This window comes from Pituophis catenifer, unplaced genomic scaffold, assembly GCF_029215685.1.
Source record: "Pituophis catenifer annectens isolate HBS135680 unplaced genomic scaffold, rPitCat1.0.hap2 SCAF_3, whole genome shotgun sequence".
Classification (NCBI taxonomy): Eukaryota; Metazoa; Chordata; class Lepidosauria; order Squamata; family Colubridae; genus Pituophis; species Pituophis catenifer.
The window spans coordinates 211,485,837-211,499,461 of record NW_027256883.1 but is presented as its reverse complement, the minus strand read 5'-3'; the positions used below and the strand labels follow the sequence as shown (position 1 = coordinate 211,499,461).

Here is a 13,625-nt window from a genome sequence, read left to right as displayed (position 1 = left end):
ATATCTAAAGGGAAGGAAAAAAAGATAGTTGAAATTAAGATGGCTAAAATATCTGGGCATATGGAGAGAGAGAAAAATAATCTTTTTTTTTTAACTTTACAGCAAACTAACGAGGTACCCGATTCTTCGGAGCCCAAGATGGGCAGAGCCGTCACTTTTATTGCAGAAGTGAGGAAATCTCTGAGCCAGCTAAATTTTGATGTATTTTCAGAAGCCCTCCGCCAGTACAAAAGAAAACACGATTTCAATGCTATGTTATTTCAGTTGAGTGGACTTTTCTTAGAAGATCAAAACACCCATGTCCTCATGCGAGGTATTTGAAGTGCCCAGGTTTCTCTTGTACCAATAGTATGTATGAATACCAACGAGGAATTAAATGGGACTTGAATTCCTTTTGTTAATACTTTGATTAACACTTTGATTATATTTTTTAATACAGTTCAAAAGGCTTCCTTCTGCTGATTGCATTTGCATCTGTAGGTACAGTATTAGGAATTATGATTCGTAACAGGGGAGGCATGTACTGTAACATGTACAGTAACAACTGTGGCTATTATGGTTGATTGCACAGTCATCCAGATGTTTGAACTACATTTGGCATTTTTATACATCTATCAAGTCCTTCCCAAGGACCTGGGATAGGCAGATATGTTTGATGGTATTAAAGATATCATTGTAGGATGTCAGCTGTTCCAAGTAAAGCTGCCTTTTGCAATTGACTGATGGGGATTTTCTCATGCCAATGGTGTTCCAGTGGTGCTCCAGATGTTTTGGGATTGCACCCAAAAGTGCCTATGGCTATTGGTATTAGCTTTGCTTTCTTTTGCCACAATCATTTTACTTCTATTCGCAGGTCTTTGTATTTTATGATTGTCTCCAGTTCTTTTTCTTCTCTTCTGCTGTCTTCAGGTACTGCCACGTCCGCTATCCAGTCTTTTTTTTATCTTTCTTATCGACAATTAAGACCTGTGTGTTATGTAGCAGGGGCTTGTCTGTTTGAATACTAAAGTCCCAGGACAATTTAGCTTCTTCATTTTTCTCTATTTTGAGGTTCCACCAGTTTCTTGCTTGCAGGCAACTGGTATTTCTTGCAGATCTTCCAGTGTGTACCATTGTTACTACTTTGTCATGCCACTTTTTTGTAGTAAGTCTGTGCGACATAGTTGCAGTAGGAAAAAAGGAACTAGGAAATCCAATTTCTTCAGCTTCTTTGTAGCAATGGCATTTGCGATCTTTTGCTTTCCTCTCAATTCTGGCTTTGTATGCATTTGTTATTTCTTAGTTTTCTCTATATAATATTAATATATTAAGAAATATCAATATATAATAAACACACTCACAGATATAAACACTATATTCCAAGACAACGAACGTATCTACTACTCTTGTTCCTACTTTTCCCACAGTCACCCTTTGAGAGTGACCGGCTCAAAGATTCCCAGCTGTATTTCATGCTTATGATAGGACTAGAACTCATCGTCTCCTGTTGATTGGCTCAGAGTCACCCAGCCAATTTTCATGCCTAAGCAGGACTAGAACTCACCATCTAACTCGGCACCTTAACTACCACACCAAACTGGCTTTCTTGGTGATTTAAATTCTCTTTGCAGAGCCTGAAGATACCTCCAATACTGTTGAAAATCATTGTTTTGTCCATTTTGGCAGCACAGTCTTAAGATGTAGAAGTGGAGGGGGCAGGGGGGAATCTTCTGGCAGATAGCCCACTCCTACGCTGTCAGCTGCCACCTTGTGCTCACTTATGCTTTGCTGCTATGCGGTGACAGACTGCCATGAAGGGGGGTGGGAATGCTTGGGAAAACGAAAGTAAGTGCTGTGCCTTCTCTAGACACTGCCTCAAGGTCACCCAGCTGGAAGGAAGAGGGGGCTGCATACCAAACTGCTTGCTTGGACTGACCGTTAGGAAAACACCTTGCCTGAACCTGATTGGTTACATCGGGTTGGGCAATGAGAGACAGTTAAGGAATAGAAAAGTAGAACTTATGGATTTGGGCCGTGATTCTCAGTTCTGGCTTTGCAATACTGCAATACCTTTGATCTCTAATAAACTGTACCTTTCTCAGCAAATGGAGCCAAGAGTTGCTTCTATTTAGAGGTGTACATTGTGGCAGGTGTGATAGACGCTGGATCATTAACCAATGATTGACGCACCACAGTGCTGGATTTGCACAGACTAAAATACACACTGCATTTGGGGAGAAACAGGCCAGCATTTGACCTTGTTAACTGCTATCATCATCTTTCCCCCTTCTTCTTCTTTTTTTAAAAAATTATTTGCCAGAGTTTTACCAATTTATTCGGCCTCAGCACAAAAAGCAATTTGACGAAGCTTGCCGTTCCCTGACGGGCGTCGGTTGCGGATACAAACCCGAGCACAGCCTGCTGCAAGAAGATAGATTGTTATTAGCTGAAAATGCAGGTGAGGCCGTCTTTAAGCAGCTGGCAGCTCCGCCGGCATTGAAATGTATTTTTCGTAGAAGCCACCCCTTTCCCAGGAAAAATAACAATGCCCTCGCCAGAACAGAGCGTCCTCTTCCAGCCTGTTTTGTTTTTGTAGAGGCTTTTCTTTCAAGCTCCCTCAAAACAAAGCAAATCCGCCTTAACAAGGAAAAATGTCTAGGCTTCTTTGCCCGTTTTCTTCATCAGTAACTGATAAAGTCCCTGGATTTAAGTTTTGAATCTTCCCAGGAACTTCCCTTCCCACCTGCTGTCGGCTGCTATCAATAAATGTTTTTTTGTTAATGCTATAACTTTAATGCTTAAAGTTTAACATTTTCAATTTTTATGCAGGTAGTCCTCAATTTACAAACATTTGTTTAGTGACCGGCTGAAGTTACAATGGCCCTGAAAAAAGTGACACGTGATCAAAATTCAGACGCTTGGCAACTGTCTCATATTTATGACGGTTGCAGCGTCCCTGAATCACGTGATCACCTCGTGCGACTTTCTAACAAGCAAAGTCAATGGGGAAGCCAGATTCACTTAACAACCGTGTTACTAACTTAACAACTGCAGTAATTCACTTAACAGCTGTGGCAGGAAAGGTTGTAGAATGGGGTAAAACTCACTTAACAACTGTCTTACTTAGCAACAGAAATGTTGGGCTCAATTGTAGCTCTAAGTTGAGGACTGTACTGTTATTTATGATACTATAAATAGCCCAGATTTGCTTATTAGCGAGATGGTCGACGTAAAAATTTAGTAAATAATAATAAACCAATAAGACTATTTCTATTTACTTAAAAAAATATCTATTGCCTATCTTGTCAAGGGAATATGGCCTTGCTGCCGCCAGCTAATAGAATTATTTCTTGGGTGGGTTTTATCACATTTGGTGTTCTGATACGTTTGTTATTTTTGCTGGTAATTCAGGGGTCCCCAATTCCTGGGCTGCGTCCTGGGCTCTCCCAGGCCATGGGAGAGATGGGCAACCAAGTGGAGCTTCATTCATAAGCGCAAGCACCCTCCGCTCACGTGCGAAGCTCCATTTGCACAAGTGAAAGGCACCTGTGCCTGCCACTCGCACAAATGGAGTGTTGCATGTGCGCCTGCCACTAACACTCCTCCCCTACAAGCTGGAAAGATTGGGGACCACTCTGCTAATAAAGCCAATATCTCTATCTGGTTTTCTTTGATTTTAGGACAGAACTATGAAAAGAAAATTACTTTTATGGAAGATTCCACTAAACAGCTTAATTCCGTGCAGCATTTAAACAAAGGCGGATCCCACCTGACGGCTGATTTAAATGTGAAAGGTATGCTTTAAATAAAGTTCCTGATAACACCTGTGGGGAATTTTTCGTTTCCAGTTCATCATTAAAACTGAATTCAATCACCTACTCACACGGATGAAACCAAATGCAGTTTTGAATTGGGATAAAGACGGAAATTCTTAAATCCTCTTTTGAATACTTATGCCCCAGGGAAAGAATCTTTGTAATTGCTCTGCTGCACATTAGTCACCCAGTTTGGACTTCAAAAAAAAAAAAAGAATTATAATTTTTTTAGGTGGAAAGGAAATGTTTCCCTTACTTTGAATTTGGATGAACAAACGTGACATATGTGGCTTGGAGCAATAATCATTGTTCTCACTTCTGGTTTATTAGTGCAAGAGGGCGAGTCTGTTTCTCAGTAAGCATTGCACATGCTTTAACAATGGGGAAATTTACCCCCTTTATATCCTGGTTTGTCCTTTGAAAAACACTCCTGAGGATGTGCAACAATCTGGAGAAAACAATAAAGCTGTTGAAGAGGATCTTAAGTGATGCAAGTCTGGGTTTTCCAAGGAGACCAATGGCAGGAATAAAGGGAAACTCAAAAGAAATAAAATTTCAACATTTCGTTCATTTCTCAAATCTGTAAAGTTTTTGTTTCCTCAATCTTGCCTAATTCCATTGGGTTTGACATACCGCACAGCAAGAATATTTATTTATTTATTAGATTTTTATTCTACCTTTATTACTTTGTAGGTAAGTCAAGGTAGCAAAACAGGCATTATACACTTTCCTCCTCCTATTTTCCTAAACAGCAACCCGGTGAGGTGGGTTGGGTTGAGAGAGAGTGACTGGCCCAAAGTCACCCAGTTGGCTTTCATGCCTAAGGTAGGACTAGAACTCACTGTCTCCTGGTGGATTGGCCCAAAGTCATCCAGCTAGAATATGTGCTTTTCGACATAATTTAATAGGGAATCAAAGCAGATAGAATAGATTAGAATAACAAGAGTTGGAAGGGACCTTGGAAGTCTTCTAGTCCAACCCCCTGCTTAGGCAGGAAACCCTACAATACTTCAGACAAATGGTTATCCAAGTCTCTTCTTAAAAACTTCCAGTGTTGGAGCATTTACAGTTCTGGAGGCAATCATGGAGAGTTGACAATTACACCAGGGAAAACTGTTATTAGGTAATAGTCTAGTTTAGAAATCAAAAGATTGAGGATCAGCTTGGATTACTGCATCATGCTCTATATGGGGCTAACCTTGAAGACCATCAGCGAGCTAAACTGGTCCAAAACGCAGCCATGCAATGATAGGCATTCCTTACTTTCCTCCTATGACATCTCTGCTCTACGAGCTGCATGGATTACTACCGGGATTCCAGGTGTGCCCGTCATTTACTTTAACCCAAGTATATTAGGGGTCTCCAAACGTAGTTGTGCTGGCTGGGGAATTCTGAGAATTGAAGTCCACAAGCCTTAAAGCTGCTAGGTTTGTTGACCCCTGATATACTTGGGTTAAAGTTAGCAAAGACCACACCTGGAATCATGATTAATTGATTATGTGCCATCAAGTAGGTCTCTAACAGTGCATCCATCAGTGCTATATTCAAGCCCATCTTCTGGCCAATTCTCCTTTTCTTCTTTGCTTCCACCTTGCCCAGCATCAGAGCCTTCTCCAGAGACCTCGGTCCAGAGTAATAATTTGACGTGATAATTTTAGTCTGGGCATTTGCACCTCCAGCAAGAACACAGAACTTTGCTTTGTTTGAGGAGCCATTTGTTCGTTTGTTTTTAATTATCGGTAGCATCCTTAGAAGTCTCCTCCCACACCAGAGTTCAAAAGGGTCAATGCTCCCTTACTAACCATACTACATCAAGAACGCTTTACAGGTGGTTCTCAGCTAACAAGCACAATTAAGCCCAGGTTGCTAAGCAAGACAGTTGTTAAGTGACTTTTGCCCTATTTTATAACCTTTCTGGCCACAGTCGTTAAGGGGAATCACTGCAATTAAGTTAGTAACAATTGTAAAGTGAATCTGGCTTCCTCGTTGACTTTGCTTGTCAGAAGGTTGCAAAAGGGAATCACGTAACCGCGGGTCATTCCTACCATCATAAATGCATACTAGTTGCTAAGCCTCTGACTTGATCACCTGACCCTGGGGATGCTGCAAAGGTTGTAAGTGTGAAAAACAGTCATAAGTCACTCTTTCAGTTCTGTTGTAACTTCAAACGATCAACTGAACAAAAGGTTGTAAGTCAAAGACTATCTGTGTTCAGAGTTCAATTATAGGTAGTCCTCTACTTACGACCACAACTGAGCCCAAAATTTCCATTGCTAACTGAGACCATTGTTAAGTGAGTTTTGACCCATTTTACGACCTTTCTGGCCACAGTGGTTACGCGAGCCGCAGATTTATGAAATAAATCTGGCTTCCCCCTTGACTTTGCTTGTCAGAAGGCCGCAAAAGGGGACGCAGGATACTGCAACCATGATAAATATGAGTCAGTTTAATTTTGATCACGTGACCATGGGGGTGCTGCAATGGTCGTAAGTGTGAAAAAAGGCCATAAGTCACTTTTTTCCAGTGCCGCTGTCACTTCAGTCACTAAGTTATAAGAACTGTTATAAATCGAGGACCAACCACCTGTATTTCTGAGACGTAGCCACAGAACATGCAGATGAGTCATTTGTGTTTCCCCACCGTGTTGTGTGTTGTGTCTCAGGAGAAAGCAGTGCCAAGGTGTCTGATGTTGCCCCAAGAAGTTCATTCCGTACCACAAAGGAGGACGAGAAAGAGACCTACCTGTCGGCCTATGTAAATGAACTCAAGAGGGCGCTGGACAAAACAGCCTATAATACCTTCAGGTCAGCACTCGTCGCATACAAGAAGACCGGGGACTATGACTCGATGGTGACTGTGGTGGTAGCCCTCACCACGGAGAAGCCAGAGAACTTCCACCTTCTGCAGAGTAAGTGCCTCTCCAACTGTTCTTAGAGTAAGCTGAACTCTGTCAGTATTCTGTTAGGTCCTGGGCATTATGGTTTATGTGGTGGAAAGAACCATAAGACACATTGCCCTCCCCAAGGGATTGCAAAACAGCTAAATTCTGGTGGCAAAACAGATTCAAAACTTAATTAACTATAGAAGTTCAAAATACAGATAGTCCTCGACGTACGACCACAGTTATGCCCAACATTTCTGTTGCTCAGTGAGACATTTGTTAAACGGGTTTTGCTCCATTTTAGGACCTCTCTTCCACAGTTCTCAAGGGAATCACTGCAGGTGTTAAGTTAGTAATATGGTTATTAAGTGAATCTTGCCTCCCCATTGACTTTACTTAAAGTTAGAAGTTTGCAAAAGGGGATTACATGACCCCGGGACACTGCAACCGTCATAATTATGAGTCAGTTGCCAACTGTCTGAATTTTGATCAGATGACTATGGGGATACCGCAATGGCTATAAGTGTGAAAAACAGTCATAAATCACGTTTTCAGTGCCGTTGTAACTTCGAGGGATCACTAAACAAACTGTTGTAATTTAAGATTATGTGTACTTCTATACAGGGACAGCAGCCCAGAGTGATCCTCTCGGGAGGTTGGTCCTTCTACTTAAGCAAACATTAGTCATGATTGCATTATTTAATCAAAGGTGTGTCCAACCTTGGCAACTTTAAAACCTGTGGACTTCTTGTTGGGTTGGTTCTGCAACCCAACAAGACAGACCCAGACTTCAGAGGATAGTTAGAACTGCAGAAAAAACAATGGCTACCAACCTGCCTTCCATGGAGGACCTGTATACTGCACGAGTCAAAAAGAGGGCTGTGGAAATATCTACAGACCCCTCGCATCCTGGACGTAAACTGTTTCAACTCCTACCCTCAAAATGACGCTATAGAGCTCTGCACACCAGAACAACTAGACACAAGGACAGTTTTTTCCCGAACGCCATCACTCTGCTAAACAAATAATTCCCTCAACACTGTCAAGCTATTTACTAAGCCTGCAGTACTATTAATCTTCTCATCGTTCCCATCACTTATGACTGTATGACTGTAACCTTGTTGCTTGTATCCTTACGATTTATTTCGACTGTTTCCCTAAGACTATCATTAAGTGTTGTACCTTATGATTCTTGACAAACGTATCTTTTCTTTTATGTACTCCGAGAGCGTATGCACCAAGACAAATTCCTTGTGTGTCCAATCACACTTGGCCAATAAAGAATTCTATTCTATTCTATTCAACTCCCAGAATTCCTCAGCCAGACAACTGTGGAATTCTGGGAGTTGAAGTTCACAAGCTTTAAAGTTGCCAAAGTTGGACCCCTTTGATTTAATTATTTTGATGCACACTTGGAATCATCCTCTCCTCAGGTTAGGATGGCCCTGACTCTGCTGGCCGTTCAGAAGGCCTTGAAGACCAGGCTGTGTGTCCGGGCCTCAGCTCCCATGTGTGTGAAGGGCTCCATTCCCTGGGCGTGTTGATACTGATGCATTATAATATCTCTTGGCTTTTAATTGTATTTAATTTCTTTTTTGTATTGTCTTTTAACTGTTTTGATTGTTTTTATGATTGTTTGCCACCCAGAGTTACTGCTTTAAGATGGATGGTGGGAATGGAAAAGAAGGATGAAGGGAAGGGAAGGGAAGGGAAGGGAAGGGAAGGGAAGGGAAGGGGAAGGAAGGAAGGAAGGAAGGAAGGAAGGAAGGAAGGAAGGAAGGAGAGAGAGAGACAGACTATGATCGATTCTTTGGTTCTCTCTGAACTTAGTTGTTTTCTTGCAGACATTTTGTTACCCAACTAAGTAACATCTTCAGGGCTTGAAGGGATAGGGTTTGGTTATACCAACCGAAGATAATTTGATCAGAAAAATTCTGGAATGTGCGGAAATGGATAAACTTACAAAAGAGATACAAGAAAAAGAGGAAACAGAATATTAATTAATTAATTAATTAATTAGAAATGGTATGAATGGCTGGAGGAGAGAGATAAAAGGCAAGGAAAAATTAAATAATGGTTGAAATAGGAGTAGAAGTACAATAACAAATATGAGGAAACAAAAACTAGAAATGAAATTGTGTACACGGGTATTTATATGTATATATGTAAATAACTAAATATTAGAAGTATATGTACAAAAGATACATTAGAATAAGGGAGGAAAAATGTATGAGTAAGAAAATTTTTACTGACGCAAAACTGTTGAAAAGGAAAAATTGTTAAAAGTTCTCTTTTTGTTTTTTAAAAAAATGTTTAATAAAAAATAATTTAAAAAAAATATTCCTGTTCAGTATTGTACTGAAGCCATTTTAAGTGTGAAAAACAGTATGTCACTTTTTTTCAGTGCCATTGTGACTTAGAATGATTTTATTTATTTATTTATTTATTTATTTATTTATTTATTTATTTATTTATTTATTTATTTATTTATTTATTTATTTATTTATTTATTGGTTCGATTTATATGCTGCCCTTCTCCGGAGATGCAGGGCGGCTTACACTAAGATCACTAAGTGAACTGTTGTAAATTGAGGATTACCTGTATTGAAGAAATTTTTTTTCCCCTCTGTGAAGCCTGTCAGGCCATCATAAGAAGGAAATAAGACATATCTTTATGTCTTTTGTAAAGATAGGTTAACAATTATTAAAGACTGGAATGAGTAAGTTTGCATGTACAATTGTATGTGCACAATTAGGAATCTGTTTTTTTATTTCTCTGTCCAGTCTGGAATTCCTCTTCTGTATATCAGATGTGAAAAATATCCTTTCTTAATATTCCTAATTTCCTGTTTCTGCATTATCCCTTTATTTGAATTTAAAATGAAATGGCTTTTGAAAGGCTGTTTTGAAATAGCACAAGTACAGTTGTTTTTCCCTCAAATTCCCCTAAAGTGACAAGATATGGTCCTGTAATTTGGAAATAGGATGTGGATGATGATGATGATGCTGTTATCCATTCAGTCGTGTCCGACGCTTGGGAATTCTGTCGGCCAAGGTCTCTCCACATCTTCCAATCTTGCACCACCACTTTGAATTGTTTTATGCTCTGGGTGGTGTCACTTTTGATGGTGTCCAGTCACCGTGTTCTTGGGCGGCCTGGTTTCCTTTTACTGTTAACTCTTCCAAACATAATTGCTTTCTCCAGTGAATTTCCCTGCATGACATGGCCAAAGTAAGTGACACGCAGAGGATGTGGATATAACAACAACATAATATAAAGCTAAAAAGAGGCATATCAATTTTGCATCTAAGACCTAGGGATCAGTACAGCAGACTCTGGAAAGGATTTCTCTCCCATGACATTAACTCATAATAACTTCCCTTGTTTCTGTTCTAAAACAATTAAAGTATTTTCCTGCCTTTTACAAAAATTCCTTTTCCTTCTAACCCAAAAAAGCCAGCTTGGTCTACTGGTTGAGACATCAGGTTACAAACTCAGAGATTGTGAATTCTAGTCCCTCCTTAGCCATGGAATCCATCTGGGTGACTTTGGGCCAATCATCAGGAGGCTGCGAGTTCTAGTCCCATCTTAGGTTTGAAAGTCGACTGGGTCACTTTGGACCAATTACTCTGTCTCTGCGCAACTCACCTCACAGGGTTGCTTTTGTGGGGAAAATAGGAGAAGGAAGGTATTAGATATGTTTGCCGCCTTGTGCTGTTTAAAAAAACAAATAACAAAAAGCGGGATATAAATAAAATAAATAGTAAAAGTGTTTTCAAAGAGGTGGGAGAAGAAAGTGGTATGGGAATGGTGAGTCACTTCCAGCGAGACAAAATTGGACAAGGAAAGAGACTTAATTGTAATAACAAATTTGATTTCCTCACCTATAAAAAGAAAGCAACTCCTCTACAACAGGGGTCCCCAACATATGGGTCACAGCCCACTACTGGGCCATGGCCTATTCACAGCCGGGCCACACATGCACAGCCCCACTCACCCGAGTGGCAAGCCACAGTGCTTGCGGCCCCATTCACATGAGCGTGCATGTGTCCCCGCTGCTCACACAAATGAAGCTGTGTATACCTGTGTGTGTACGTAAATGCCCTCACACAAAACCATCCCCTCTCCCCCCCACCCCTCCGCCCTGCCCCCCACACCAGTCCACCCGTCCCGAAAGGTTGGGAAATGCTGCTTTGCAAGAATAGCCCACTTATTATATTTACAGCTAGTCCTTGTCTTATAGCCATTTGTTTAGTAACCATTCAAAGTTATAACGGCACTGAAAAAAAGTGACTTATAATCATCACGAAGATTCTTTTTCAAGAGGCAATTGGGCTTCCTTGTTTTTCTTTGAAAATGTTTCGCTTCTCATCCAAGAAGCTTCTTCAGCTCTGATTGGATGATGAGGAATGGAAGGATTTATATTCCTTGCAGATAGCCGGTCATTTGCATTCTTTTAAAGAGCCATTGATGTTTGTGTCCTCAGGGTCACCTGAGTGGTGCAAATGGGTGTGGAGCCCTCTTGGAACTGCTGAAAGGATTGTGTTGTAGACTGTAGATAGATGATGTTGTATCCCTCTCCCTCTGTTGAAAGAAAGCTATTCAGTGTTGAGATAGATGGCCTCTTTGACCGCTCTTTCTTTTGTGATCCCCTGAGGACACAGATAAACCTCCAAGTGGCCACAACTCTCCGAAAGGATGCAAATGACCAGCTGTCTGCAAGGAATATAAATCCTTCCTTTCCCCACCATCCAGTCAGAGTTGAAGAAGCTTCTTGGATGAGAAGTGAAATGCCTTCAAAGAAAAACAAGGAAGTCCAGTTGTTTCCTGAAAAAGCACCTTTGGGACAACCATGACCTGGATGACTGAGAATCTCCATAGATGTCATTTATGACCATTTTTCACACTTACGACCATCGCAGCATCCCCATGGTCACATGGCCAAAATTCAGACACTTGGCAACTGACTCATATTTATGACGGTTGTAGTGTCCCAGAGGCATGTGATCCCCTTTTGTGACCTTCTGACCAGCAAAGTCAATGGGGAAGCCAGATTCACTTAACAATCGTGTTATTAACTTAAGAACTGCACTGATTCACTTAACAACTGTGGCAAGAAAGGTTGTAAAATGGGGCAGAACTCACTTAACAACTGTCTTGCTTTGCAAGAATAGAATAGAATAATTTTTTTTCTATTTCTTATTCGCAAGAAGAATAAGATTGGCCCTGTTGCTTAACAACAGGAATTTTGGGCTCAATTGTGGTTGCACGATGAGGACTTCTGTACTGTATAAAAGACGCAGCCTTCTGGCACACATTTCAACTCAAAATAAAGCGAATAGGAGTTGTCCAGTCCAGTCCAGTGGAGGAGTTGAAGCAGAAATCACTCACCAATGTTTTATGTCAATAAACAGTCTGTATTTGGCTACCCTGAAAGTACAGGAAGAAATTGTGCTTTAACTTAAAATTAAGAAAGTAAAGATGACGACAGCATTTTGTCTGCGGTTATCATTCGTAATACTTGTACAAATTCAGGTCAATTTGTTTATTGACCTGAAAATTACAGTGGATGAAGATTTGCAGGAAGCAAGAGTCATAGAATTGCATCACTAGGACTCAGAGGCAATTTTTAGACTGTCACCAGGAATAACCATGTTTGTCTTTCAGTGCGAAGACAAACGTCTCCTCTGCTCGCTACACAAAATCCATATTTGGGGCTCTTTAATAAAAGCTTACCTACCCTTCCTTTACTAATGAGCAAAAAGCAGGCTCTTTCCGCTTAATGGGCCCTTGGTGCTCTCTGAGCTTAGTTGTTTTCTAGTTGTCATCAGTTATTGGACCTTAAAAAAGCAAGACAAGAAGAAAATCGACTTGCTTGAACTATGGTGCTGGAGAAGGCTCCTGCATACTCCTTGGATAGCAAAGGGGACTAACAGGCAAGGACTGGAGCACATAACACCAGACATGTCACTGGAAGGAAAAAAATCACGAAACTGTGTCTCAATTACTTTGGCCATGTCATATGGGGGAATTTCACTGGAGAAAGCAATTATGTTGAGAAGAGTTAGCAGTAAAAGGAAACCAGGCCACCAAAGACCACAGTGGCTGGACACCATCGAAGTTGACACCAACAGAGAAGAGAACAACTCAAAGAAATAGTGCAAGATCAAAAATGTGGAGAAACTTGACCTATAGAATTCCCAAAAGTCAAACACGACTGAATGGATAATAGCATCATCATCATCAGTGCTAAAAAGGAGTTAGAAGAGTTGCCATTCCCTTCGAGCACTGATTATGTTACCTAGTTGGGTAATGAAACGTCTCTAAGAAAACAACCAAGCTGAGAGATCTCCTCCTCCTCCTCCTCCTCTCCACAACCCCACTGCCTTCTAGCACTGATGCAATGCTTCAGGGTCCATTTAGACGACATCTATTGAATGCCCAGGAGAAACCCTCTGCAGTTTTTCAAATGCTGCTTCTTCCAGAATTGGACAGTTGCACAGCCAGCCTAGGATTCCACTAAAGCAGTGTTTCTCAACCTTAGCCACTTGAAGATGGGTGGACTTCAACTCCCAGAATCTACCAGCCAGCAGGGAATTCTGGGAGTCCACCCATCTTCAAGCTGCCGAGATTGAGAAACACTGCACTCAACCATTCTTGAACCAGCAACCACCTAAATCCTGCTGGAAAATCTCACTGTTTAAAAATGACTTCATTTTAAATTTCTCAGGAACAGATGATTCACTTAGTAAAACCCAGGCCTATCTTTTACTTAGATGTTTAGAGTTTTTTCCTAGTTCCTTAAAAAGATAAGGATATTTATCTTAACCTCCTTCTAATAATATTATGGTTTCTTATTAAGAAATGAATGGATGTTGTCAGATGCCCTAACAACTATAACAAAGAAACTCTTGTTTTCTCATCAAGGCCCCATTTCTCCGCCACCCCC

The 13,625-nt window shown here is 40.8% G+C and overlaps 1 protein-coding gene across 1 annotated transcript in view; it reads left to right on the top strand.

The window, feature by feature from the left end:
* Nucleotides 1-13,625, top strand: part of RTEL1 (regulator of telomere elongation helicase 1) — a 110,440-nt gene that overhangs the window by 80,689 nt on the left and 16,126 nt on the right. Inside the window, exons 23-26 of the mRNA XM_070940239.1 lie at nucleotides 103-313; nucleotides 2,300-2,437; nucleotides 3,660-3,773; nucleotides 6,457-6,702. Coding sequence (XP_070796340.1) covers nucleotides 103-313; nucleotides 2,300-2,437; nucleotides 3,660-3,773; nucleotides 6,457-6,702 — 709 coding nt within the window. The remainder of the gene's footprint in view (nucleotides 1-102; nucleotides 314-2,299; nucleotides 2,438-3,659; nucleotides 3,774-6,456; nucleotides 6,703-13,625) is intronic.